General features: G+C 53.8%; 12 protein-coding genes across 12 annotated transcripts; 6 read left to right on the top strand and 6 right to left on the bottom strand.

The window, feature by feature from the left end:
* Positions 1–279: 279 nt before the first annotated feature.
* Positions 280–1,338, top strand: AYL99_04930 (hypothetical protein; the record flags this gene model as incomplete). The annotated part of the gene is made up of 2 exons (XM_018836442.1): positions 280–429; positions 583–1,338. The coding sequence occupies 2 exons, from the start codon at positions 280–282 to the stop codon at positions 1,336–1,338; spliced, it is 906 nt and encodes a 301-aa protein (XP_018693295.1).
* A 461-nt stretch (positions 1,339–1,799) lies between these two features.
* On the bottom strand, positions 1,800–2,324 carry AYL99_04929 (hypothetical protein; the record flags this gene model as incomplete). Its single annotated transcript, XM_018836441.1, has 2 exons — positions 1,800–2,153; positions 2,202–2,324. 2 exons carry the CDS (start codon positions 2,322–2,324, stop codon positions 1,800–1,802), a joined length of 477 nt encoding a protein of 158 aa, XP_018693294.1.
* Positions 2,325–4,063: 1,739 nt separating this feature from the next.
* Positions 4,064–6,677, top strand: AYL99_04928 (hypothetical protein; the record flags this gene model as incomplete). The annotated part of the gene is made up of 3 exons (XM_018836440.1): positions 4,064–4,280; positions 4,332–4,809; positions 4,862–6,677. 3 exons carry the CDS (start codon positions 4,064–4,066, stop codon positions 6,675–6,677), a joined length of 2,511 nt encoding a protein of 836 aa, XP_018693293.1.
* Positions 6,678–7,152: 475 nt separating this feature from the next.
* On the top strand, positions 7,153–8,490 carry AYL99_04927 (hypothetical protein; the record flags this gene model as incomplete). The annotated part of the gene is made up of 1 exon (XM_018836439.1): positions 7,153–8,490. One exon carries the CDS (start codon positions 7,153–7,155, stop codon positions 8,488–8,490), a length of 1,338 nt encoding a protein of 445 aa, XP_018693292.1.
* A 26-nt stretch (positions 8,491–8,516) lies between these two features.
* AYL99_04926 (hypothetical protein) lies at positions 8,517–10,090 on the bottom strand (the record flags this gene model as incomplete). Its single annotated transcript, XM_018836438.1, has 4 exons — positions 8,517–9,313; positions 9,362–9,716; positions 9,763–9,915; positions 9,977–10,090. The coding sequence occupies 4 exons, from the start codon at positions 10,088–10,090 to the stop codon at positions 8,517–8,519; spliced, it is 1,419 nt and encodes a 472-aa protein (XP_018693291.1).
* A 432-nt stretch (positions 10,091–10,522) lies between these two features.
* AYL99_04925 (hypothetical protein) lies at positions 10,523–12,252 on the top strand (the record flags this gene model as incomplete). Its single annotated transcript, XM_018836437.1, has 2 exons — positions 10,523–10,674; positions 10,737–12,252. 2 exons carry the CDS (start codon positions 10,523–10,525, stop codon positions 12,250–12,252), a joined length of 1,668 nt encoding a protein of 555 aa, XP_018693290.1.
* Positions 12,253–12,550: 298 nt separating this feature from the next.
* Positions 12,551–14,087, bottom strand: AYL99_04924 (kynureninase; the record flags this gene model as incomplete). The annotated part of the gene is made up of 3 exons (XM_018836436.1): positions 12,551–13,020; positions 13,073–13,547; positions 13,596–14,087. 3 exons carry the CDS (start codon positions 14,085–14,087, stop codon positions 12,551–12,553), a joined length of 1,437 nt encoding a protein of 478 aa, XP_018693289.1.
* Positions 14,088–14,589: 502 nt separating this feature from the next.
* On the top strand, positions 14,590–15,288 carry AYL99_04923 (hypothetical protein; the record flags this gene model as incomplete). The annotated part of the gene is made up of 1 exon (XM_018836435.1): positions 14,590–15,288. One exon carries the CDS (start codon positions 14,590–14,592, stop codon positions 15,286–15,288), a length of 699 nt encoding a protein of 232 aa, XP_018693288.1.
* Positions 15,289–16,212: 924 nt separating this feature from the next.
* Positions 16,213–17,203, bottom strand: AYL99_04922 (hypothetical protein; the record flags this gene model as incomplete). The annotated part of the gene is made up of 2 exons (XM_018836434.1): positions 16,213–16,866; positions 16,934–17,203. The coding sequence occupies 2 exons, from the start codon at positions 17,201–17,203 to the stop codon at positions 16,213–16,215; spliced, it is 924 nt and encodes a 307-aa protein (XP_018693287.1).
* A 335-nt stretch (positions 17,204–17,538) lies between these two features.
* AYL99_04921 (N2,N2-dimethylguanosine tRNA methyltransferase) lies at positions 17,539–19,761 on the bottom strand (the record flags this gene model as incomplete). The annotated part of the gene is made up of 1 exon (XM_018836433.1): positions 17,539–19,761. One exon carries the CDS (start codon positions 19,759–19,761, stop codon positions 17,539–17,541), a length of 2,223 nt encoding a protein of 740 aa, XP_018693286.1.
* Positions 19,762–20,714: 953 nt separating this feature from the next.
* Positions 20,715–21,173, top strand: AYL99_04920 (hypothetical protein; the record flags this gene model as incomplete). Its single annotated transcript, XM_018836432.1, has 1 exon — positions 20,715–21,173. One exon carries the CDS (start codon positions 20,715–20,717, stop codon positions 21,171–21,173), a length of 459 nt encoding a protein of 152 aa, XP_018693285.1.
* A 999-nt stretch (positions 21,174–22,172) lies between these two features.
* AYL99_04919 (hypothetical protein) lies at positions 22,173–22,748 on the bottom strand (the record flags this gene model as incomplete). Its single annotated transcript, XM_018836431.1, has 2 exons — positions 22,173–22,667; positions 22,740–22,748. 2 exons carry the CDS (start codon positions 22,746–22,748, stop codon positions 22,173–22,175), a joined length of 504 nt encoding a protein of 167 aa, XP_018693284.1.
* Between the last annotated feature and the right edge of the window lie 1,419 nt (positions 22,749–24,167).

Raw genomic sequence — 24,167 nt, 5'->3', positions numbered from 1 at the left:
TCATAAACCGAACGTGTAGGCATTCGGGCTCTCGCATGAACAAGGTGTATAGGTTTTCGTGCTATTGGTTTTTGCAGAAGGTCAAATATATAGTACTCTTTGTGGAAAGAGGCACGAATGACGGACATCACCGCGGGCATAAATATTCTGATATTTTCTTTCCAAAACTCACTCACTGTTGATGGTTTGTTTCCTTTCTGTGGTTGAAGCGCGAGACCGACAAACCCCGACATACTTGCTGCTTTCAGTCCAGGTGGACGTTTGTATCATTTGATAGCCATGGAGATCTTTGGCATGCTGGGGGAGAGACTGGGGATAATTGGCACAGCCGACAAGGCGAAGGACAAGGCTGAGGGAGCAGAACTTCCCCATTGGAAGAAGCAGTTCTTGCAGAAACCCTCCATCTCGGTACGGAAAGGCATTGCATGGGTAAGTCTCCATTGACCTGGCGAGGAGAGGACACGAGTCTTTGGTTTGGAGGGAGCTCTCGTTCTATCTGATGGGTCTGTGGCATCCCTCCAACTCAGCACCTTGGTTTACGGGGACCCGGTCTTGTTTCTAACCTTGAGACGATTGGGACAGAGCTATACTCCTCCCTACGAGGACACCGATACGCTTGTCCTGACCTCTCCTCAATCGTCGTTCATTGACATCAGGTTCCCCATCAAGCGACAGCTGTCCAGGCCAATAACGTCAGATCCGTCGTTCTGGGCGTTTGCTGGAACGTCCGACATCACCTTTGCCTCCTCCACGGGTGATACGATTACAATGCCGTACTCGGCACACTGCGTATGGAAGCACGACATTGACTCAAAGGGCCATGGCATCACGGACGAAGGAGATCTGTTCTTGCTCCCCAACGCCGACTGCATCGAGGTGGGGATGATGCAGAACCCCAACACTGGCAAGGTTGAGATGTACAAGGAATACTGGACAGGGCCGCCCACCGATGTGGCTTCGTCAGGTGCTGCACTAAACATCTCTACGCCTTGTGTCGTTGCAAAGACGCAAGCTTCCACCGAGACGGGAGTCGTCATCAGGATAGGCAACTACTGTCAAGCCATCATGCACCAGCGCACCGGAGAACAAGGTCGGACTGAAGCAGGAGGACATTCCGTCCTGGTGGAGAGATGGACGAGAAGTCTCGTCGAGCCGAGCGACGCAGCAGGCTGGATTCAGGACTGGCGCAGCAACACGCCTTGTGACAACGGAGTGTTCATGCCATGTATGTGGACTTGTGACGGGGCGAGGAAGCTCGGAGACGAAATCGTCGTCCAGGGTATCACCTGGAAGATCGTGGAGTTGGTGCACGCGACAGCCGCCAACGAGGAGGTCTGACCTCTGGACACAGACCGGAGAGAGCCACGGCGACCACGGCATGGGGTACAAAAGCGGACTTGTAGGGACACTTACTTGGCGCCAGGCAGGTATGTATCTCGACTGTTGCAACGTGTACAGCAGATACTTGAGGGGACACCTGATTACCATCCGCAACAGTCAGTACAGTCAGTACAGTCAGTCGCATTTGATCCACTGCATGTGGCAGGCAGTTGTGGAGAACAAAAAGGTGTCAGCACATGGATCATGATGAGTTGGCTGCCGAATATCCTGACCAGTAGCCTTCAGTCTCCTGTTTCTGCTGCGACGACGACGACGACGGATGACGCCTGGGGCTCTGGCGCGTAGAGATCTAACGCCGACAAACACTGTTGGGGGTCTTCATTTGCATGAGGCTTTCGTATGTGGATGATAACGTTGTTCAGCTATCAATCTCTGATACAATGTGACCGTAATGATACCTATTCGGAAGAGCTCCCCTTGAAGGATTCATCCTCCATGTCTCGTCGCTTGGAAACACGTTCTTCAGCCTTAGCGTAGGCGTCTTCGTCTCTGTCGTCAAGCTGCTCTTCGGGGGTCTGCGTTCGCCGGCGCTTTTTCAAGGGCGTGCTTGGTTCCTGCTCTGTGGATTCGGCAATTTTCACAAAAGCTTCCGCCTCTACCAGATATCGATACATCTCGTCGCACGACACAAAAATGTCTCGATCCAAGTCCTTGAAATGTCGGCACGTCTCTTCATCTGCAAAATCCCCCAGGTGCAGTCGTAGGCCGAGGGTTTTGTCCGTATTGGGGTTGCCGTCATCATTGCGGAACACCTGCTATACGTCAGTTGTTTGCCAGACAGTAGATTCAGCCAGACTTACTTGGTTTGTGACCGTGGGTTCAACGACCCAGAATCGATCAGCTCCCGAGGTCTGCCCCTTCGCCCGCCAGACGGAAAAGACAGCCCTTTTGCTCTTGCTGTACTCAATGTCCACTCCTACCATGACCCGAACCACAAGGTCGTTTCCTAGAATGTATTCCTCCGCAAGATGCCTCAAGACCCTCCCATCCTGTGCATGCGCTATCTCGATGATCACGGTGGGTAACGGCGATCTGAAATGCTGGAAAGAACCATCTGGATTGTGAGTCCCGTAGTCCTCATCTCGAGCCTTTATTGTGGCAGACCCCAGGTCTCGGACATCTTTCGCAAAATCTGCAGCTGGGCCAGTCTCGTTGGAGAGGAGACGCAGCTATCCACTGATGCGTCCGCTGAGGCTACGCGAGAACACCCTATGGACATTTGTGGGCATACGCAGAATAAGGTGCTCGTTCAAAGGAAAATAATCGAGACTGCGGATCGAGGTTATTATTATTTCACGCAAGCTAGAGGACCTCCGATATACTGTATCTTGTCGTCTCGTTGCAGCAGATCTTGCACTGCATTCCACTCTTTCCTGTTGACTTGGTGTATTGTCTGGGTCGCGCTGCCAGATCTGTGATTTGCGATCGCCTGCCAGATAGAGGGCTTATCTCGCGCCACCTTTTCGCCTGTCGGACGAGGAGAGGAGGGTTCCTTGGTGTCGCATATTCGACCACTCATCACGAATGGCTTGTGGCCACAGACTGTGGCACTCTGCTGGAGAGGATTGTTGACACTTCTTTTCGGGCCTATGCGAAGTAAACACGGGATATTCTCGGCTATTCTCGGTTCAGGCAGCCTCCATCATGAGCCCGCTCACGTGACGCTGCAAATCTCACACCTTCTAGATTGCTTGCTGCTATTGTGGCTGCATACACTCTAGCGTTTGCAGGTGCGTGGAACTTGGTGATACTGCACACGTGAACGCGGCAACATGTCCTCTTTCATTCCCGGGAATTCCCCATCGTCATCATCATCATGGAGACTTGTATCAAGGTAGAGTCGCCAATACCAAAGATCCTCGCAACCTGATAGGTGGAAGGTTTGCGTTCCGGACGAGCAGTATGCCAAGCCTGGAGCCGACGGTGTTTAGCGTGCCGAAGATGAGCCGTAGCGCCAATCATAGCCAAGGGGAGGATTCTGCCTAAATGGATCTCTTCGCTCTCATATCTCTTTGCTCTTTCGCTCTTCACGCTTCTTCCTTGTCTTTGTGCGTAATTAATTGACTTTATGCCTCTGCTGAACCGATACTCCGCGACGCTCTCCGGCAATCTGGGATACCTGCCTGCACGATGCTCCGAGGTACCGGGACACATGGTGCTGAATGCATGATGCCCTCGTGCCTCCCTACCTTCCCCATGAGACGGTGCGGTTGTATCCATGCCCCATCACGGCTGAACTCAGCTGCCCCAAGGCTGATGGAGACCATATCTCTGTACCCTGTACGGAGGATGTGGGACACTGCCGCCCTGGGTCAATGTGCTCCCGATCAATGCTCGGCTTTTCACCGATGTATCTACCGACGCCCCAGCCAGGTACGGTAGGAAGTGTGGCTGCTGGGCCTTTTTGGCTTCACATGGCCTCTTCCGTCTGCTCACGTCGTGGATCTCACATGTTTCCTTCCCTGACTATCCGAAGTTCTGCCATTGGTTCTCCATTCCCTATTTCATCGACTCATAGGTGGTCTTTGTCACTGTCTGAATCTCCCGATTGCTTTAAATATCTGGTGCTGCCGCGTCAATACGGGCCTTGAACATCATCTGCCCCTTTAATTATCTTCTTTCAGTCTTTTCCCTCCTCTATCAGAGCTTAGGACACATAAAAATGGGGTCCTTACCGGTCCGGACGAGCTTCGATGTGGAAGACGTTCTCTCGAAGCTGAACACGGCAGAGAAAGTTGCCCTGTTGTCCGGAATTGACTTTTGGCACACTGCTCCTGTACATCGACTGGGCGTGCCATCCATTCGGGTATCCGACGGCCCTAATGGTGTTCGTGGAACTCGCTTTTTCAACGGCGTTCCAGCTGCCTGTCTTCCTTGTGGTAAGCTGCTCTTGGGGAGGAAGCGATTCAGACGTCCCTGACGTGGTACAGGAACGGGACTTGCAGCAACATGGGACACCAAGCTTGTCGGGAAAGGCGGAGCATTACAGGGTGCTGAGGCCATCGCCAAAGGAGCCTCCGTTATTCTAGGTCCAACCACAAACATGCAAAGATCACCGCTGGGCGGTCGTGGGTTTGAGAGCTTTAGCGAAGACCCATATCTTGCTGGTACCATGAGTGCAGCAACCATCAACGGCATCCAGTCGACTGGCGTTGCTGCCACAATCAAGCACTACGTCTGCAACGACCAAGAGGACCAAAGACAAGCCGTCGACAGCATTTTGACGGAACGAGCACTACGAGAGATCTATCTAATGCCCTTCATGATTGCACAGAGAGACTCGAAGCCAGACTGCTACATGACTGCTTACAACAAGGTCAATGGTACACATGCGAGTGAGAACCCACGGCTGATCAAGGATGTTCTACGTGGTGAATGGGGCTTTGACGGGCTGACCATGAGTGACTGGTAAGCTTCAGACCCGTGAGAGTTGAGCTGCAAGTGTTCTGATTGGGAGTAGGTTTGGGACTTACTCAACCACCGAGGCCATCAAAGCAGGTCTCGACCTGGAGATGCCGGGCCCTACCTATATCCGTGGACAATTGATCAATCAAGCCCTCGGTTGTGGCAAGCTTACGTTGCATGACGTTGATCAAAGAGTACGTGAAATACTTAAGCTAGTTAAGAAGGTCGAACCTCTTGGTATCCCAGAGAACGCACCCGAGACCACGGTGGACTCTCCCGAGACATCTGCTCTTCTTCGTTCGCTCGCATCCAACGGAATCGTCCTGATGAAAAACGACAACAACATTTTGCCGTTCGAGAAACAGAAAACTACAGCCATCATTGGTCCCAACGCCGCTTATGCAGCCTACTGTGGTGGCGGATCAGCGTCACTGTTGCCATACTACGCTGTCAGCCCCCTTGATGGAATCCGGAAACAGGTGCCTGACGCGAAATATGCTCTGGGTGCACCGGGCTGGAAAGCGCTTCCCCTCATGACGCGGTTGACCAAGACCAAGCAGAATGAGGATGGGTTGACAATGAGAGTCTTTTTGGAGCCCGCCACTGTGCCCAATCGCCGGGCGATTGATGAGGTCTTTGTCAACAAGTCGGATATTCTCTTGGTCGATTACAAACACCCCCTGATCAAGTCATCGCTCTATTGGCTCGAACTGGATGGCACGTTCACGCCCGAGGAGACCACCGACTATGACTTCAGTCTGTGCTGCGCGGGCACGGGCAAAGTCTTTGTGAATGGAGAATGTGTTGTTGACAATGAGACCCACCAACGCCCGGGTAACTCTTTCTTTGGCGCCGGCACCGCAGAGGAGATCGGAAGGAAGAGATTAGAAAAGGGAGAGACATACGACATCAAGGTCACCTTCGGCACGCTCCCCACCATGACGTTCAGCAGTCCCGGTACGACCGGTTTTGGTGCGGGAGGACTGCGGGTGGGACTCGAGCGCAAAGCCGAAATCAAGACAGAAATTGAAAAAGCTGTGCAGCTGGCGAAAGAAGTCGACCAAGTTATTCTGTGCGCCGGTCTGAACAGTGAGTGGGAATCAGAAGGCTACGACCGGGAACATATGGACCTGCCACCCGGCAGTGACAGTCTCATCAAGGCCGTCCTCGCCGTCAACCCCAACACGGCCATCGTGATCCAATCTGGAACCCCCGTCACCATGCCTTGGCTGAAAAATGCACCCGCGGTGCTTCAAGCTTGGTACGGCGGCAACGAGACCGGCAACGCCATTGCGGACGTGATCTTCGCCAACACCAACCCCAGCGGCAAACTGCCCCTGAGCTTCCCCGTCAGGAACGAAGACAACCCGGCGTTCCTGAACTACAAGTCCGAACGCAACCGAGCCATCTACGGCGAAGACGTCTACATCGGATACCGGTTCTACGAAAAGACCAAGAAAGAAGTCGCCTTCCCATTCGGCCACGGCCTCAGCTACACGACCTTTGAGATCACGGACGTGTCCGTCCGCGACGACGACGTCGAGATCGCGGTCTCAGCCACGGTCGCCAACACCGGCACGCGGGACGGCGCACAGGTCGTCCAAGTCTACGTCTCGCAACACCACCCGAGCGTCAACCGACCTCCGAAGGAACTGAAGGGCTTCAGCAAAGTCTTTGTGAAGGCCGGGGACAGCGAGAAGGTCGAGATCGTCGTCTCCAAGAAGTACGCCACGAGTTTCTGGGACGAAGCGCGGGACGCGTGGGTCATGGAGAAAGACACCTTTGACGTCCTGGTCGGCGACTCCAGTGCCCACACGCCGCTCAAGGCGCAGATTCGCGTCAACCAGACGGCCTGGTGGCGGGGCCTGTAGAGAGAGACAGAGAGATCTCGAGGGAAAGGGGAAGGGGAAGGAAGGTGTTGTTGGATGTTGTCGATTGATCCCTTTTCGGACATGTGGGTGGCACTTGGGTGGTGGCGGAACTGCTGCCTCCGCTTTCTGTATGTTGTACATAATAACTTTTCATGACTCATGAGCAATGAGCACACACGTGTGTAGTAAGTAGAAGACTACGACACGGGGAAATGGTCTCCATCTATAAAGACACACATATTTCCGACGAGGTGGTGCTGAATTCCGTCCTGAGTGAGTGGGTGAGTGACTGATTGACTGGGAACAAAATAATAATAACAACATACTGCACCTGCCTTTTCGAACATGCCAAGGACCGTGACACCACGCCTGCTCCTACTCATCATCATCATCATCGTCGTGGTCGTCGCCATTTCATAGACTCCGACACTCACGAACGCATCTATCCATCTGGACTGGGCGCTTCTCTTTTGGAATGGCGGACCCGCACGCCCTGGCGACGACGCCGATGCCGATGCCGCTCGTGTACGCTTTCGGCTCCAACGGCTCTGGCCAGCTGGGCATCGGCCACACACACGACGTGTCGCGGCCCGAGCGATGCCTCTTCTCGACAGGCACCGGCGAGAGACGAGGCCACACGACGAATCGTGACGGGAGACATTCGCGGCTGCACGGGAGATCCCCGTCCCCCACGGTACGAATACCGGAGGTCAAGAAGATTGTCGCCGGCGGGAACCACACGCTCCTCCTCACAACGGAGGGACGCCTGTTCACCGCGGGAAAGACGCGCATGCGCATGGCTTCTTCTTACGACCTCGTCCCCGGCCAGACTACGGACTCGACGACATCATCTAGTGTGGTGTTCGAGGAGGTTACCCATCACGTGCTGTCGTCGTCCGCGTTAGGCACCGTCTCAGAGACGGACGGCGGAGTGGCGGCGGACAGAGCCGCCGTCATCGTCACTGACGTGGCTGCGACGTGGGAGGCATCCTTCGCGGTGGTAGACGCTAAGGTTATCGTTGGGTGGGGACTCGGGACGAAAGGCGAGCTCGGCCTCGGTCCTCGTGTCATTTCTACGGACGGGCAGGTTGAGAAGATATTCGAAGTTGAGTCGGCAGCTCCCGGTGACGGCGAGGCTGTCGAGATCATCGGCATCGTGGGTTCTATGGCACACGTCGTCGTCGTCCTCTCCGACGGGCGGGTCTACGGGTGGGGAAGTTGTCGCAAAGGCCAGCTTGGAGAACAGCTGAAGACGGAAAAGATCCTGTGGTCGCCGAGAAACATTGGTGTCGGAGGGGGCGACGACGAGTGTCTAGCTCTCCTGCCTTGGGTGCCGGAGAAAGTGGTTGCGGGGAGGGAGTATACCATTTTCGTCAAGGCAGGGCGGCCGCCGGTGGTCTGGGGAGACACCAGGTTTTTTGATGAGGAAGACCTTCAAGTGATCGTGGGAGAAGACGACGTGGTCACGTCCGGCTGGAGTTCGATACACGTCCTTTCGCCACGACGGTCCGACCAGTCCCTGCAGAGTGCGGGCAGAAATGACCACGGCCAACTTCCTCCTGCTAGCCTCCCGCCTCTTCGAACTGTCGCGGCCGGAAGTGAGCACTGTGTCGCCCTCGGCCGGGACAACCAAGTCATCGCCTGGGGCTGGGGCGAACATGGCAACTGTGGTGAGACGCTGGATGAAAGAGGAAATGTGGCAGGCCGATACAATCTGATTCCTTTGTCAGCACTCGATGACAAGATTGTTCCGAAAGACGTGGCCGCGGGTTGCGCCACGAGTTTCATGATTTGTGGGAAGGAAGACGGCTGAGTCTGAACAAGCCATGCTGGTGGCTCTCAGTCAAATATCCCCTTCACCTGTGAAAGTCGCTGGGTCGGAGCAATTTCCACGGGAAACCGTGATCTCGACAGACTCGTCGCCCTGTCCTGCTCCTGCGCCGGTATCGAGGCGAAAGAATGGAAATCGGAGTCGCGAATGCGACGCGTCGAGTTCGATGCCGACGCCGCATTATCCGCGGATTCATCCCACGTCACGATGTCGGGCTCTTCCTCAAAGTTGGGTTCGTCCCATTGGTGGTCGTCGTCATCGGCGGGAATGAAGAGGCTATGTGGGTCGATGCTGATGGAGGGCGTCGGTGGTGCAGCAGCAAGCGAAGGGCCCGAGTCTTCCGGATCTGCTTGAGCAGATATCGGCCGGGTAGTCTGACCTTGATTGTGCGAGGAACTGCGTGCTGGAGGCGGCATGGTGGCATCTGCACTTTGTGGAGGTCGAGGATTCTGAACCGAGGTGTGGGAGGTCTGTGTTGACGCCTCAGGAGGGCGCGACGCAGAGCGCATGGATAGATCCCGAGCTGGGGTCGCCGTTCTCGACGTGCTTATCGGGACATTCGCTGAGCCTCTCGTCATGAGGGTGAATTCTGCCTGGAGTCCGTTTTCCCCATAAGTGATCTGCAGGGGTCGATTGCCTCGCGAATATCTCGCCGTCACTTGGGAATGCATGGTCTCGGCGTGGGCGACGATGGCCCGGAAGTCTTTGACCACGATACCGATATGTAGCCCTTCTTGGACGTTGAAGTCGCTGAAATCTTTTCGCTCGAGGGCCACAGACGTGTGCATGGGCTGCTTGAGGATCTCTGTGCGAATGTCAACGAGAAGCACCGGTCGCTGGAAATGACACATACCTCTTCCCGCTTGTATCTTCTCCGTGTAGCTCGTGAACGTCACTTTGCCGTTCTGGAAATACCAATCCAGCTGATCGGTCTTGGGACCAAAGTATTCGACGATGTCCCGCAGCGTTCGCGACGACACAGACCAGTAGTTGGTCGAGCCGATTTTGTCAAACGCGGCATGCAGGATCTCGCCGGACTCGTAGAACAGGCGATACGTCTTGACCACACCCTGTCGACAGTTCAATCGGAACACCAGTCGACATTCTGCCTGGTCCGGGTTGTCGTGCAACTCGCAGTCGCACGTGTCCAGGGCCGTGTCCTTGTCTCGCTGATCGCCCAGACGGCGCTTGAAGATGGACAGCAGAGCCTGGGGTGTTAGTTAGAGGATCCGTTCTTCAGAGGAAAAGGCTTACCCGAATTTGAAGCTTGCAAGACCATTGCTTTGAGGGCGTCGGGCCCGAGGTCGTCCGTGGACCCGGAGAAAAGTGGTATTTGCTAAAGAAGGACGAGTCGAGGGTAAAGGCCGCGTGGGCAGTCTTTGAGATGTTCAGGCTTGACAGTCGAAGCTTGAGGGGATGATGCGTTAGTAGTGGCACTGGCTGTGACTTTGTGACTTTGTTGACTTACAAATTGAGGTGTCGCCTCGAGGGAGACATCCTCGTCGAACTTTGCCAGGCAGGTCAGCAGGTCATGGACGTAGACAGCGCCCGGAGGAGCCACCGTGAACAAGAGAGTCGGCATATGTATGTGTGTGAGTGTGTGAGTGTGTGGGTGTGTGTGCGTGGGTGTGTGGTGGCAGAGAGTATGTGACAAGTTGGTGTGCATGTGTACCGAGTACAGTACGGACAGTACGGCCAATACGTACAGTCCGTACCGTGATTATTACCAGGTAGACGCGGGTCAACGCGTAAAGGGCAACACGAATGAGTGGGTGATGTCATTGTCATTTCAATCCTCTATTCTCTCTCCAACGTGTGTCAATCAATGTAGCTTTTTCAGATCAATAATCGACTGTGTGTGTTTGGCCATCACGTCGCTCTTTATCAAGGCGTCTGATTTCCAGGCAGCAACTGCCTCTCTGTCGACGCCTCTTTCACTCTCATCACACAGCTTTCCCCTCCTCTTGGATGTCGTTATCGCTTGTCCGTGTCCGGGCTTGGAACGAACGACATGATGGCCTCCGTCTATCAAGGCGCCACTCTTCCGGAGGAAATTCTGTCCTTAATCTGTGAGGAGCTGGGAAACGAGAGAGAATTTGGCTCGCTTTACACCTGCGCCCTGAGTTCCAAGTCTTTCGCCGACCCGGCCCTTCGGACCATGTATCAGTGAGTTTCGCCCCGGGGATACCCCCTTGGCCGTTTTCTGACGTGCTGCCGCCGCGGCGCAGACAACACCAGCATTCGCCCGCGTTCGAGCAGAGAGACGATCTCGACGTTCGACAGCGGCCCACCGATTTCGCCACCAAAGCCGCCGAACAGGCTCAGTTCTACCGCAAATGGACCGTGTTATGGCGCTCCATTACCCTCTCGAGCGTCGACGATCACGCTACGTACAAGCCCTACTGTCGCTATATCAAAACCCTGGATTTCCGGAACCTGTCGCTGATGCTGGAGGACCTGAAATTCACCGGTCCTGTGCGAAAACAGTTCTTCGCCGGCAAACTCCAGCCCTTCTATTTCTCCAAGACCGAATACAAGAGGCAGGTGGTCGACATTGCCGCCACGGTGAACGCCATTGGAGACGCCGTGACCGCCAAGACGACGCTGCTGGAGGAGATTGACGGCCCGATCAGCCCCGGCTTCCTGACCAGGTGGATATCGCGCTCTCCCAAGCTGGAGACCATGGTGCTGTGGAAGGGGGACGCTCTGGTCAACGGCGCCGGAGCCGCAATAGCCGAGCATTGCGACAATTTCCACAGCTTGACTTTACACGAGTGGGAGTCTCCCGACGCGGACGAGGCGTTTGCCACGTTCCTGAACGAGCTCAAGCCCGACACGCTGAGTTACTTTGAGATGATCAGCAACAATAATCTGGGAAAGCAGTCCTTTCAGGCACTCGGCCGGCACAAGACACTGAAGCAACTGGATCTGGGCAGTCTGGATCAAGAGGCGGTGCGAAACCTGAACGCGCTGAAGGACTGCACCGAGATTCAGACACTCAAGCTGGACGACAGATACGGAAATGTCCAGCTGGAACTTCGAAACGTCGACGTGTTCCTGGAAGTCGTTCAATGGCTGGCCTCGTGTAAAAATCTCTGCGACCTCAGCTTGAAGAGATTCGTCGATGGACCCGCTCTCCTCTCCCGAGTCTTGTGCTCGCCCACCGTGAGGCTGACCAGGTTATCTCTGGAAGGCTATACCGTCCGCCACACCAATTCTCAGTTATTCCACACGGCTTTGTCTGAGCAGAGATCCCTCGAGTCGGTGTGGCTGAAGGGCATTGGTGAAGATACGGTGCCTGACAACCTACAATTCATGGTGGAGGGATTGTGTAACTTGACCAACCTGCGAGAACTCGTCTTGAAAGATGTCTCGGACGAGTTCTCGGAGGAGCACATCATTTCGCTCGCCGTGAGCCTGCCCCTTCTCGAGGACTTCTGGACCAGTGGTGGCGAAGTGTCGGCGGACATCCTCCAACCCCTCGCAAACCTCAAATACTTGAAGAACCTCACCTTGTATGCCATGACGCGGTTTACCCTGGGTGCTATCATGGAGTTCCTGATGAGCCTCGACCCGGAGCGGCAGAGGGGCTTCAATCTGTCGCTCATGGCCGTCGATCCCGACTATGATTTGACCGAGGAGAATCAGGAGATGATCCGCGAGTACATGCGGGCGAACCTCGACGGCAAATTTGATTTTGTCCTGTGGCGCGAGGCGGATCCCAGCGACAGCGAGGATGACTGATGATTAGAGCCGCAGTCTGGAAGACATGCAGTGATGTTCACGCACCACCGCACTGCCTCCAGAAGCACGACGATCCACGTTTTGGTTGGAAAAATGGCATGCAACTTGTGTGCTTGGCTCATGGCCCGTTGGATACAGATAGGACAATGTCATCCAACACGCGGAAGAGCCGCACCATGCAGCTTTAGTTACAAAACTTGGGTGGCCGAGCTGGCACTCACTCAGGGGCATGATAAATCTGGGTCACATAGAGAAGCGCTTCCATTAGATCGTGATGGCCAAGACGGCGCTCTCCATTTCAGAGACTCGCCAGCCCTTCTGACGCGGGGACCGGCCTCTCGGTGGACAAGGTGTCTTTGCCTAAAGCGTCGTCCAGGACCTGACAGAAGTGGAGGACGTCGGAATAGGAGTTGTACAAGGGGGCGGGAGCAACTCGAATGACATCAGGTTTCCTCTCGTCCACAATGACACCTTCGCGTTCGAGATGATTGAGCACTCCGTCAAGCAAGCCCGGCGCCAGTCGGATGCTGAGCTGTGCGCCTCGTTCGTCCGGGTTTCTGGAAGTGATGATGTCGAATTTCCCCGGTCTCCTCAACGCCATGGCGTCCAAGAGTCGCTCTAGGTACGCCGTTATGCGCAGGGACTTTGTCCGTAGCTCCTGCATCGACGTTTCGTTGAAGATCTGTAACGACGCCACCACGGCTGCAAGGTCGAGCGCGCTTGGGTTGGACAGCTGGTAACCTGCGGCACCGGGTCGTGGGACGAATCCTTTATAGATCAGATCAGCCCTAGACTGTGGACGACGACGGCCCACACTTACTGTTCGTCATTTGAAATCTGCTGGATTTATCGTCCCCCCACCAGCCGCTCAAGCGTGGCCAGAACTTGTTCGTGGGATTTTCCATGTCCACCGTGCCGAACTTCTCGTTGATAAAGATGCCGGCCATCGCCCCTGGCCCGGAGTTGAGATACTTGTAGCTGCACCAAGCGGCAAAGTCGACGTTCCAGTCATGCAGCTTGAGATCAACATTACCAACGGCATGAGCCAGATCCCAGCCAATTATGATGCCATGCGCGTGGGCATGAGCTGTGATGCGAGGGATATCGAAGTATTGACCGGTATAGAATTGAATGCCTGGGAGGAGGATCAAGGCTAGCTCTGAGGCGTGCTCGTCGATCGTGCGGAGGATTTGCTCCGTGGGTAAGGTAGGAAATTTGGGATCGACAGGTTCCAACAAGACCATTGCTTCTGCCGGGTCCAGGTCGTGATGGATAATTTGCGACTCAACGGCGTACTAACACAGTTGTCAAATAGGGCTTCCAGGACGCGGGTGCCTACTCACATGGTCACTCGGAAACGCCTTGCCCTCGAGAAGAATCTTCCACCTCCCTTCACCTTTTCTGCTGGGACGGTAGAAACTCGACATGAGGAGATGCAAGTTCGCCGTCAAGGAGCCCATGACGGCCACTTCCGACTCGACGGCACCCACGATGGGGGCCATGAGTTTCGCAGCGTGGTCATCGATGTGCAAGAAGGGCTGGAGGGGAGAGTCTGGTTGCTCGACGAAATGTCCCAAGACACCCTTGGTGCGCCACTGGGTGAGGAAGGAGTTGACTAGGTGTGCGGTTCTGACAGGCTGAAGACCCAGAGAGTTGCCGCACAGGTACGTACAAAGCGGAGAAGGCGCCTCTCCAGGAGACTTTGTGAGGGTTGGCCTCTGCAGGTCTGCGAGAGTCGGGATGTGAAACTCTGATCGAAAACGAGAGAGAGGGTCCGTGGCATCAAGGGAGAGGGCGTCATCGACAGAATGGAGGGTGCTGGATGCTTCGGCCATGGTGACCAAGAATGCTACAGTCCCTGTACAGCAGCTGTAGGAATGGCCAACGACTGGTTCCCTAGGTGCAGGATTGTGTTTGCTTGCTCGAAAAGAATCCTGTATCTCCTGCCACTCTCAGGAAATCCAGTCCGACCGGTAATATCTATTCGATTCATTGTTAGAGGCGTTCGGTGGCGTGGACATCCAGAGGAGGACTCCCATACCCGTAGAGACAGTGATTGCTCTGTCGTCGATTTACCTGTTATGATGACAGTATGTTGGTCTTGTGTGTGTCAAGGGTTCTTTTCGTCGGTTCGCCTTGACCAGTCGAAGTCACCGAATTGACACACGCAACGGAATTGTCAGCAGCAGCTTTGGCCGAGGTTCTTCCGCCGCCGCCGCATCTCCATCGTCGTCATTTTATTCTTTTTGTCGACTGCGATCATACCAGACCTGCTCGACGACTGCACCCTCTGCAACCTATTGTACCAGAAGTGATTGGTTCTCCAGGCCGACAGCCATGTCGCAGAACTCGATGAGGCTCGTGTTCCGAGCCGCACGTCCTCTCCGGCGGCCTCAAGACCCGACGACCTACCTCCGAGCATGTCGAGGCATCGCCAACACTTCGCTGCCGCGGCAGCTGACAAACCCCCGACACACTCCTTCTCGTTCGATACCATCTCTCGAAAAGCAGACCTCAGGGGGAGTACGGCGGCGACAACGACGCTCCTTCTCCTCCACACCCGCTCGGCCGGCCACCGTGGTGGTGCAGAACCCCCGCGTCGACGAGGACGGGAACGAGATGACCATCACCATCTCCGAACGCGCCGCCCGACGCCTGAAACAGATCACCAGTGCGCCCGCGCAGCGGAACACTCTCGCCTCCTCTTCCGCGTCCTCGACGACGCCGCGGGACTCCCACCTCCGCGTCACCGTGACCTCCGGCGGCTGCCACGGGTTTCAGTACCTGATGTCGCTGGAGGACTCGTCCAAGATCGACAAGGAGGAAGACACGATCTTTGCCAACGACGACGGTGACGACACGGCGCAGGCAGGGCCGGGAAAGGCCGAGGTGGTCATGGACGCCGCGAGCCTGGAGTTGTTGAAGGGCAGCACCATCGACTTCACCCAGGAATTGATCGGGAGCCAGTTCAAGGTTGTGGGGAATCCGCGGGCCACGAGTAGTTGTGGATGCGGCACGAGTTTTGATATCGAGTGATATCTGTTGTGAAGACTCTGGAAACAAGAGTGGGATTGAAAGGCTGTGGATAGACGTGGGCTTACACACCGGACAGGCATCCTGCGAAATTTGCGGTGTTGGTCCTGTGCTCTCTTGTTGTCTCTCGTCAAGTGGGACAAGATTGCCACTTGATCAGAGACATTGGATATGCACACCTCCCGCAACGAGAAGGCCAGACGGCTGTCGAGGAGAGAGGACCCCCGTCACCCGGCATGCAATCTACGTCGGATGAAGCGTTTAAGCATCCTGTATTTCCAGCCACGTATGAGTTCGTAATTGCCTCCCGAGACGATTGATGATAAAGGCTGTTGCTCGGGTCAGATGATCTAGCCTGCTCCTACTGCAAGCTGAAATACGACATGTCTCTCTCTGCTTCCTCTACACTGGCTGGAGCGTCTGACTTCTTTCCGTCCTTGATTCAGCCCGTGACCAATAATACAGTCCGACGACACAAGGGTTGATAAGTTTATTTACTGTTTAGAAGTGAACAGTGATCGACCAAGGTTCCAAGAAAGAAAAAGCAAAATCGTGTCTGGAATGGTGTCTGGCTTAGCTCGTAGCATTGATGTCTATGGAGTAACATTCATTCCTCTCATGGCAGGCCGGCCAGCCATCCTCGCCGCCCCAGAAAAAGGGCGCTGTCTGGCAGGCCTGAAATGATGTGAAATGGCCCAGGAAAGAGCGTTGGCAGCTTTCAAGCTCGTTGATTATCTGTTTGGTCCGTTGGATTCTCCCCAAAGCTCGCTCAGCTCAGCTCATTGGCATGTGGCCGGCTTGATACCATTCATCCAGCTCGTTAGGATATCGGTCGACTCAAAGATTTTGAGGATCCAGAACTCCCGAGTCCATTCCGCAAAATGCTAACCACAGGTCCCATCAGGAGAGACTCAGCCGCCATATCCTTCAGCCAAGATATTCATCAAATGGATAGTCGAAACTTCTATCCGGCAGTATAGCAAGCTTAGAAGCCATAGGTGATGTCGTGCTGTGTTCTGATGCCGACATCGATTCGACGGAATCATGGTCGTCCTGTCGACTCGCGTCGTTTGCCCGTAAATGGACTTCTTCAAGCTGGTCGATCCTCGTCCACTCCTGAAGTAGAGCAACAACGGCACTCTTGGGAGCCTCCATGGCCTTGTTTGCCTGTTCAAACCTGCGAGCCATTGCCTCATCCTCCACAATGACGACCTTGGAGTCTTGCAGACCGAGGCGAGGCGTTTGCCGGATCTCGGGTGAATGATAGGATCTCAAGAACTTCTCAATTACGGTTGCCAGACTTTTTAAAGCTATCGCGAGCTTCTCCAATGTTTCGTATCGTCCGTCTCTGAGAAGCCGGGATTGAAGTAGGATGCGAGCGCCATCGAGAATCATGCTGGCCAGCGGGTCCTTTAAACCGAAGAGTGACAAGGGAGACTTGAGTCGATCGATAGTTTCGGCCGTGGGGAGTTTGAGCGATTGGTTATCATCGCCGTTGCTATGAGACGTTGCAATTTCAACTTTCATCATGTCGTATACGAAGAGAAACGCGTCCATCACGACAGATGAATCGGGATAAGACTATGAAAACAGTCAGCGATCCTCCATCATTCAAAAAGAGCTTCCGAAACCAACAACGGAGACTTACGGTGGCTTGAGATTTGGCCGTCGCTTGACTACTGTCCTTCTTGAGTCTTTTCGCTGGTGGGGGCGCTGTTGTGCCCAACACCTCGATGGAACCAGATTTGAGCACATCTGGGTCATTCGGCTGACGCCAGAACTCCAACAGCTGGGGCATGTCGGAAAAAAGAGTTTCCAAGACACTGTCGGTCCCAGCACTCTGGGTAGAGGTAGAACTCATGGCATCGCTGGTGCTGGATTTCGCGGTCAACTCTGCTGCCGATGTGCGTGAGGCCATGGTGGGCGAATCGCAGAATCTGGTCGGCAGGAAGGCTTGCAAACGAGGCGCCGCACCGCGAGAGGGGAAGGTCTGTAAAGTAGGAAAATTTAGAGTAGGGAGGTGCAGAGTAGGAAGGTGTAAAGTAGGAAGATCCAAGGACGAAGAGTTCACAACCTCTTCCGATACAAAAGGTCACGTCAGTCTCTAGTCAAGCTGAAGTGAGAGCAGGACGAGCCCAGAAGACGCCGAGGCATGAGCGCAGAGCCCTGACGTTTCCGAAAGATCAGAATCTCGGATGATGGAGAAAATATATCAGGTAGAAAGAAGTACATACCTGCGCCAAGTGCAGTGCCTTACGAAGTCCTTCCAGCCCGGCTCATCGGACCCCAGTTCTCCCGCGGATTCATCTGATATCTCAATAGTTTGCCGCGAGGCTTCTCCTTTCCCAACTTCTCGTCAAATATGATTTTGAGTTGGTTCAGTGGTGCAAGTGCAGGACTTCTGGACCGTGACCGACGGCCGTTGATGGATCCCTCGGTTTGAGCTCGTGCGTCTTCGCCAACATCTTTTGACTCTGATGATTTGCCGCTCGTTGATTCGAGCATCGGCTGTTCGTTCTCCAGTCGATACAACATCCCCTGCAGCACCGTCTTCAGGTCGTCCTTGGACTCGCACCTCCGAAGCTGTTCCCTCGTGGCGTCCTTCAATTCCGACACAAGAGCCCGCTCAGACCCTCTGGCCCTCGCTAGGATCTGGTACCCAGCTGTCCCCTTCCGCACGGCTCCATCCTTGATAGGTGCCTTTGTCCGCATGAATTCTCGTATCACTTCCCACAGAACAGGCCATGGGGCGTTCGTTTTGATACTGCCAGGCTTGCAATGAGACCTGGAGACTTTATACCCCAGGCCAAGCAGGGCACCTTTCATTGCATCTTCCGAAGGCGTTGCGCAGTGGATTATCTTTGCCAGATAAGTAGGCATGACGAAAAATGGAGCAATGTCTGGCTTATTGGTCGCGAGTCGCGGTATCAACCTCGAGTCAGGCAGAGTTGCGTCTTTTGATTCTGAGTTACTGGACATGAGGTCCTCCTCTAGGGCCAAAGTAAGCATTCCTTCGATCCTGTCGACCGTCACATATGTGTCCTTGTCAAGGGTGCGAGCCTTTTCGAGCATCTTCTCAATAAAGTACGGATTATGTAGAGGACCGGACCACATCGGACCGCACAGATGCATCGGTGAACCACAATGCTCACAATTCCGATTTGTAGACGGTGCTTGGGCAAACGAGAATTTGTAGAACGAGTCGCCAGATTTAGACGTTTGTGGTTGATTCCGCAGCAGAGGTTGTGTGACCCAGGCTCCGCAGCCATGTCCGCAATTATAGACCGTCATGGACGTACCAGCTAATAGTTTGACTTCTTGCTGCTTTCGATGGACGCGAATGAAGAGCCGGGCATAATAGTCGATGTAGAGCGACAGAAGAGGCTCGACTGCAAGACCATACTTTGCAGCAGACATCGCAACCCCATTAAGGATCAGCCTCAATCCGGCTTCGTGAGAATGTGGTCCTTTGACAGGAATGCCTCCATAAAGTGCAAATGTCTTTTCGGGATATCCTGTCGAAGCAAAGACACCGGCATCTGTGCAGGTGATACACAGCAAGCCGCCGTCCTGGACTGCCTGAAGACTACAGTCAAAGAAGGGGGCCGCTGTTCCATAAGGGTCAATGTCGATCACATCATATCGATGTACATATCCGTCCGCAGGCCTTGTCTGCTCGTTTCCAACTTTGCTATACATGAACGATCGGGCATCACCAAGATTGGACCGAACTTTGTCTTGGACTTCGTTGTGTTTGATGTTGAGCTCGATGTTCTCGACTGATGTCGGGGAGAGATCGTTTGCGACGATGTTTGTGGCGAATGGTATCTCTTTGGCGTATCGGAGCGCTCGGAGGCCGGTGGCAGACAAAGCATCCAGGATAGAGAAACGAGGTTGTTTCTTTGGAACTGTAGCTGGACTGCCCGCGAGTTCGGGAGCTCCTGACTGCTCCTGACTCTTTGGCTGCTGCCCCTCCTCGCCAATTCCATGATTCGCAGGGTCGGCAGTTAGCTGAGCAATCGGTGGCTCTTCATCGTCTTCGTCGTGTCCATTGGCCTTGAATTTCTTTGCAGATTCTTCTGCATGATTATCGTCCACTGTATCTTCCAAGTGGTCAGCTTTGCGCTTCCGAGCGTTAGGTTGCTCTGGTTCGTTGTTGGCGTCAGTATCGGCGTTCGTCCGTTTTGCAGCTTTCTTCCTTCTTGCATGCTGATTTTTCTGTGTCACTTTCGCCTGCTTTTCACACAGAGCACCTTCGCCATAGACACTAATCGCCAGGACACTCAGGTCCCGATTGAATTGCTGAATGGGGTTGTAGAAGACGGCCTGGCTGCCCTCGTCGTTGTTTTTGGAGTGTTTGGCTGATGTTGAAGATTCCCCAGCATACGGAGCAAGTACTGACGCTAGACCTTCACGGACGTGCCTGTACTTCTTGCCATCGATCATGATGGTTTCAGGTGCGGTTGGAGATGCCATTTCAGGGCGTGATGAGGTCGCGAAGATCCTCCTTTGCGAGTTTGAGAAGTGTCCTTGGCCGTGGCTCGCGAGTTTTGGCACGACGTCGCGGATGAGATCGATCCGGATGAAGGAGAGACAGCGTCCAATCCTCATCACCCAGCCCCTGCCCACCGCTCAACACGTATGTTGTAGAGACTCCAAGCCCAAGTCGAGGGGCACGTTATAGTGGTAGTATCTGGAAGAAAGGCATATGGTATGAAGTAGCCAGCATCGAATACTTTTTTCTCCAAGGATCTGCCAAGACGGGAGGCTACGAGCGGCTAGCCGTAGCCTTGCCCGAGTAGCGAGCTAGTACATTTACGGATCGTCTCAGCCTCGTGGACTAATATCAGATCACCTCCCTCTACACATGGCATCCCCTCCTTCACACAGACAAGTATCATAGCCTCCCATCTAGAGCTAGGGTGATGGACTCATGTTCTAACAACCCCTCCGAAAGCTAACCAAAAGGCAGACACATCGAACGCCAAGGAGGGAAAGCGCCCTTCTTCCCCCCAACCTGGACTGTGTTTGAGAGTTTTGAAACGGCTTTAGTCTCAGATCCTTTTCGTCAAACACCTCTCCTCCCATCTCAAACCGGATCACCCGTCAAGATGGCCACCACGGTTCCAAAACTATCAGATATGAGAGATTACTATCTCAATCGTGACGATGTGCACAGTTTCACGGGCCCTAGTGGCGCGGTCACACATGGTTCAACCTTCAGGAGACGACAGACCACCCTGTTTCGAAGCTAGGTGCTGCTGAGCATGGAATACATGGCTCAAGTACAAAACTCCCGAGCTCCTTTGTGCGATTTCCTTCTACCCGCCGTTTCCCTGAGCTTCATTGACGGGTCTGCTTTTTTTGCTGCATCGCTAACCTCCACAACCAAATACAATATATCCTGTGTATACACCAACACCATCACAATGTCAAGAACACATTTCTCTACAATCACCTGCCTCCTTTTCGTCCTCGTCACAATCGCAAGCGCTGTACCGTCACCACTCAGCCTGCTCAGCCCCCGACAACAAAACAGTAGTCAGCCTATTTGCAGCGAATACTCCACCATCGCAAATCTGTCCATTGTTGCTTCCAATGCTACATACCGAGCAGCATACCTTCAAGCTTCGCCTCAAGGCTACGACCCAGCCAGTGCGCCCCTCGACTCCGCACTTCCCAAGCTGCCCAGTTTCCAATTCAATGCCAGTATCAATGCCGAGTGTGGCAATTTGACCGAGGTAGCAATCAAGGGCGCCGCGACAAACTTCACGCAGGGCCAGGTACTGCAATTCAACATCAACTCTGCCGTGCAGATAAGGGCAGGTTCCTTGGGTATGGCGGTGATCATGGCTATAATCGTGGCAACGGTCGTCGACATATTATAGTGGGGAGAACGTGATGCACTATTTCTCCTGTATTATAACTCCCCAGAGCTTTCAGGATTTGACGTTCAATGATTTGACGTTCAATGATTTGACGTTCAATGATATGAGGAGTTTCGGGAACAATGTATACGAATCGAAGCATCTTCGATAACTATGTTACTGAGCGTGACGACCCTTGCCATCCTGCTTCGTCGATTCTCAGTAGATGTACCCCAGAAGTGCTCTTCCAAGGAGAATCTTCGAGACTGAGGACATCAACCACCCGCTTTGGCAGAAAACTTCCATCCATAGGCTCAGTTGTCGCCTCAGCTGTGGATGTGAGACCTTGCTTGGGTGTGGAGCACAGCATTTTGTCGCGTATGGGGTAGAAACGGGTTGAGAGCAAGGACGCGCCGGGTACTGGCGAAGCTGCCGGGTCAGCTGGTCGTCAGTATACAATATTGCACCAAGTTTGTCTGGTTGGCTGTTCGATGTTCGAAGCTAGAGACAGAAATGAGAACATGGTCATCACGATCATTACAGTCAGGACACGAATTCGCGTGTTCTTTGACGCTGTTTTCTGGAGAGTCGACGGCGATGCAGGATGCCCCCGGCATAGACTGAGACATGAACTTGGCATATGAGGACAATCGGAGAGATTGGCCCTTGTGTCTGATGCCCTTCTGCGTGCCAGCCCAGAACTCGAAAGTTTTAAACGCCCAACGTGCTCTCAAGGCGCAGTTCAAAACTGTGTCGGGCGTAAACTTCCGCCTTCTGAAAACGTACACTCTTTTGCCTGATCCACAGACCTGGTATGGTCAGACGTCCCATGCAAACTCTGCAGTTGTTTTATCGATCGGTTCAGAGTTGTGTCCATCGTCGTGAATGTGCTATGTGCGTATAGAGCAGTGCAAAGTCGACGGATATTGCGAGCCTTGCTCCACAGGTGCGCCCATGTGGGATCGAAGTGATGCACAGTTTGTGAACTGTAAACAACCGTGATCGTTTGAGTTCGTTGCCTCAAGAGCCGCCAGAGACGTGGCCTTTGCAACCAGGCATGCATCCTGTCGGCCTGCGTGGATCGTAGTAGTCCTCATCCTCTGTCAGATCACTGTCGTCCATATCGGCATCCTGCTTCTCGACCACGATAGTGTCCGCGTCCTCTCGCTTCTCCAGCTCGGCTTTCGGCTCCCCGTCCGCGGGCGCAAACGCATTCTTGAATCCTCCTTTTTTGAAACCTCCACCGCCGGCTGCCGTGCTCTTAGAACCGCCTCCGAGTTTTATTTGCATCAGCGGTCCTTTCTCTTCTTTCTTGGGTTGCACCTGTCGTTGCATTTCCTTCAGCTCCTTCAGCCTCTTCTTGTGTTGGTGATCATAGGAGGATTCATGGGCCTCGAACTCGTTCATGCGACTGTAACCTTTTTGACATAGCGAGCAGAAGAACGCACTGCGCGCTTGTTTCGCGGATTGTGTGCTGGCGGGAGGGAGGGTGAACCCTCTCTGGACGAGGAGCGACTAGTCAATAATGCCAAAGGGATAACGAAGCCTATTCGGCGACACATCGCAGGCATAGCGAGCGAAACTTACCGGAGGCATAATGGTGAGGATGAACGGTCAGACGCAGGAGAAGAGTCTCGTATGCAGTGACAAGTTAATGGAGTGTTGCGAAAACCTGCAGGAGGAATGGAAGAGGAAGAAAAGCGTCATAGTGGATTGTCCTCGCATCATCATCGGCCGCCGCTCGGACAAAACCTCAAGTCTCGAATCACTAGCGAACATATGTATCTTTCGGCCGCACAAAGAACAACCACGCATCACCCGAGAAGCTCGAGTATCACTTTTCAACCCACATCTGCGTCTTTAATTTGCTCCTACAGACATGTCATAGGCATCCTCACGAACCCGAATGATGCAGTAATTGATCCTGTCAAGGTCAATGCATGAACTGGGGTCGATGCCCTCAAACAAAAGTCAATGAGAATCACGAATTGTCGGAAAGACCTTTAACGACGACACGGACGAGAGCATTCAGGTCAAGGCAATGAGAAGAATCTTGATCTGATTCAATGATTGTGACCATTTGTTGGAATCGAATCTCGACCAGACAATAATGACGAAATGATGATCACAAATATGATCGCGCGATATGGAATCCAAACGCTGCTTTTCGGGGTTTGTTGTGCCCATTGCATGGATTCACCGTCATTCGCCAACCGCTTTCGAAAACCTCGTCTCCCTTCTACCGATATGGATGTTTTCTCTAGATAGCAAAATAAAGTCTTCATGATTCCGGCGCCGATACCCGCGTGATGCCCGCCGTTGCAGCCCAAACCGAGAGCACCGGCCTAAATGTGGCCCTCCTCAGAAAGGCGACTCACTTTCCAGGCCTGGGTATAAATAATGATATGCCGTGTTCGCAAATCCCCATTTTCGCCCTCCGTTTGTTGTTTGTTTGTTCGTCCGTTTCATTGCCACCCTGGTGCCTCCCGTGCCGTTTATCATTAAACCGTTAACCGTCGTGTTGAATATAGCTAAACATAGACCAAGTAGCGGGGGCGGAAGGAAAAAAAAGGAAAAAGGAAATGGAAATAACCAGGGAAAGAAAACGACGACAATCCCCCGAAAACTTGGTGCCGCCGAAAATCGATGAATGCCTTGGACGTCCCCCTCAACATCAAGAACCCATCAAACCCGCCCTGAAGCAGTCCTGGCAACCCAACACGGACCAGAAGCGCCCGTATACGCTGTGCATAGATCCGCGTATACAGGATCCATTTGTAACGCGATCTTGCTGAATTCGACTCAAACCCACGTATTGCAGGGGGCTTTGAAATCAGACTGAGAGGCTAAGGCGCACATGACTTTGGATGTTGTGTTGATATTATATTCGGAAGATCTCTCAGCCGCACGCCGGGCCGGGTCAGTCTCCTAAAGCGTAGGAAGCGAGACTCGAGGCTCTGGTTTGCGGCGTAACATGCCAAATCCAGGCTTGAACATCGCACACGGGGCTCATAC

The sequence above is a fragment of the Fonsecaea erecta genome, assembly GCF_001651985.1.
Source record: "Fonsecaea erecta strain CBS 125763 chromosome Unknown Scaff4, whole genome shotgun sequence".
NCBI lineage: Eukaryota > Fungi > Ascomycota > Eurotiomycetes > Chaetothyriales > Herpotrichiellaceae > Fonsecaea > Fonsecaea erecta.
The sequence above is the reverse complement of the archived record's forward strand: the minus strand, read 5'-3'. Positions and strand labels throughout refer to the sequence as shown.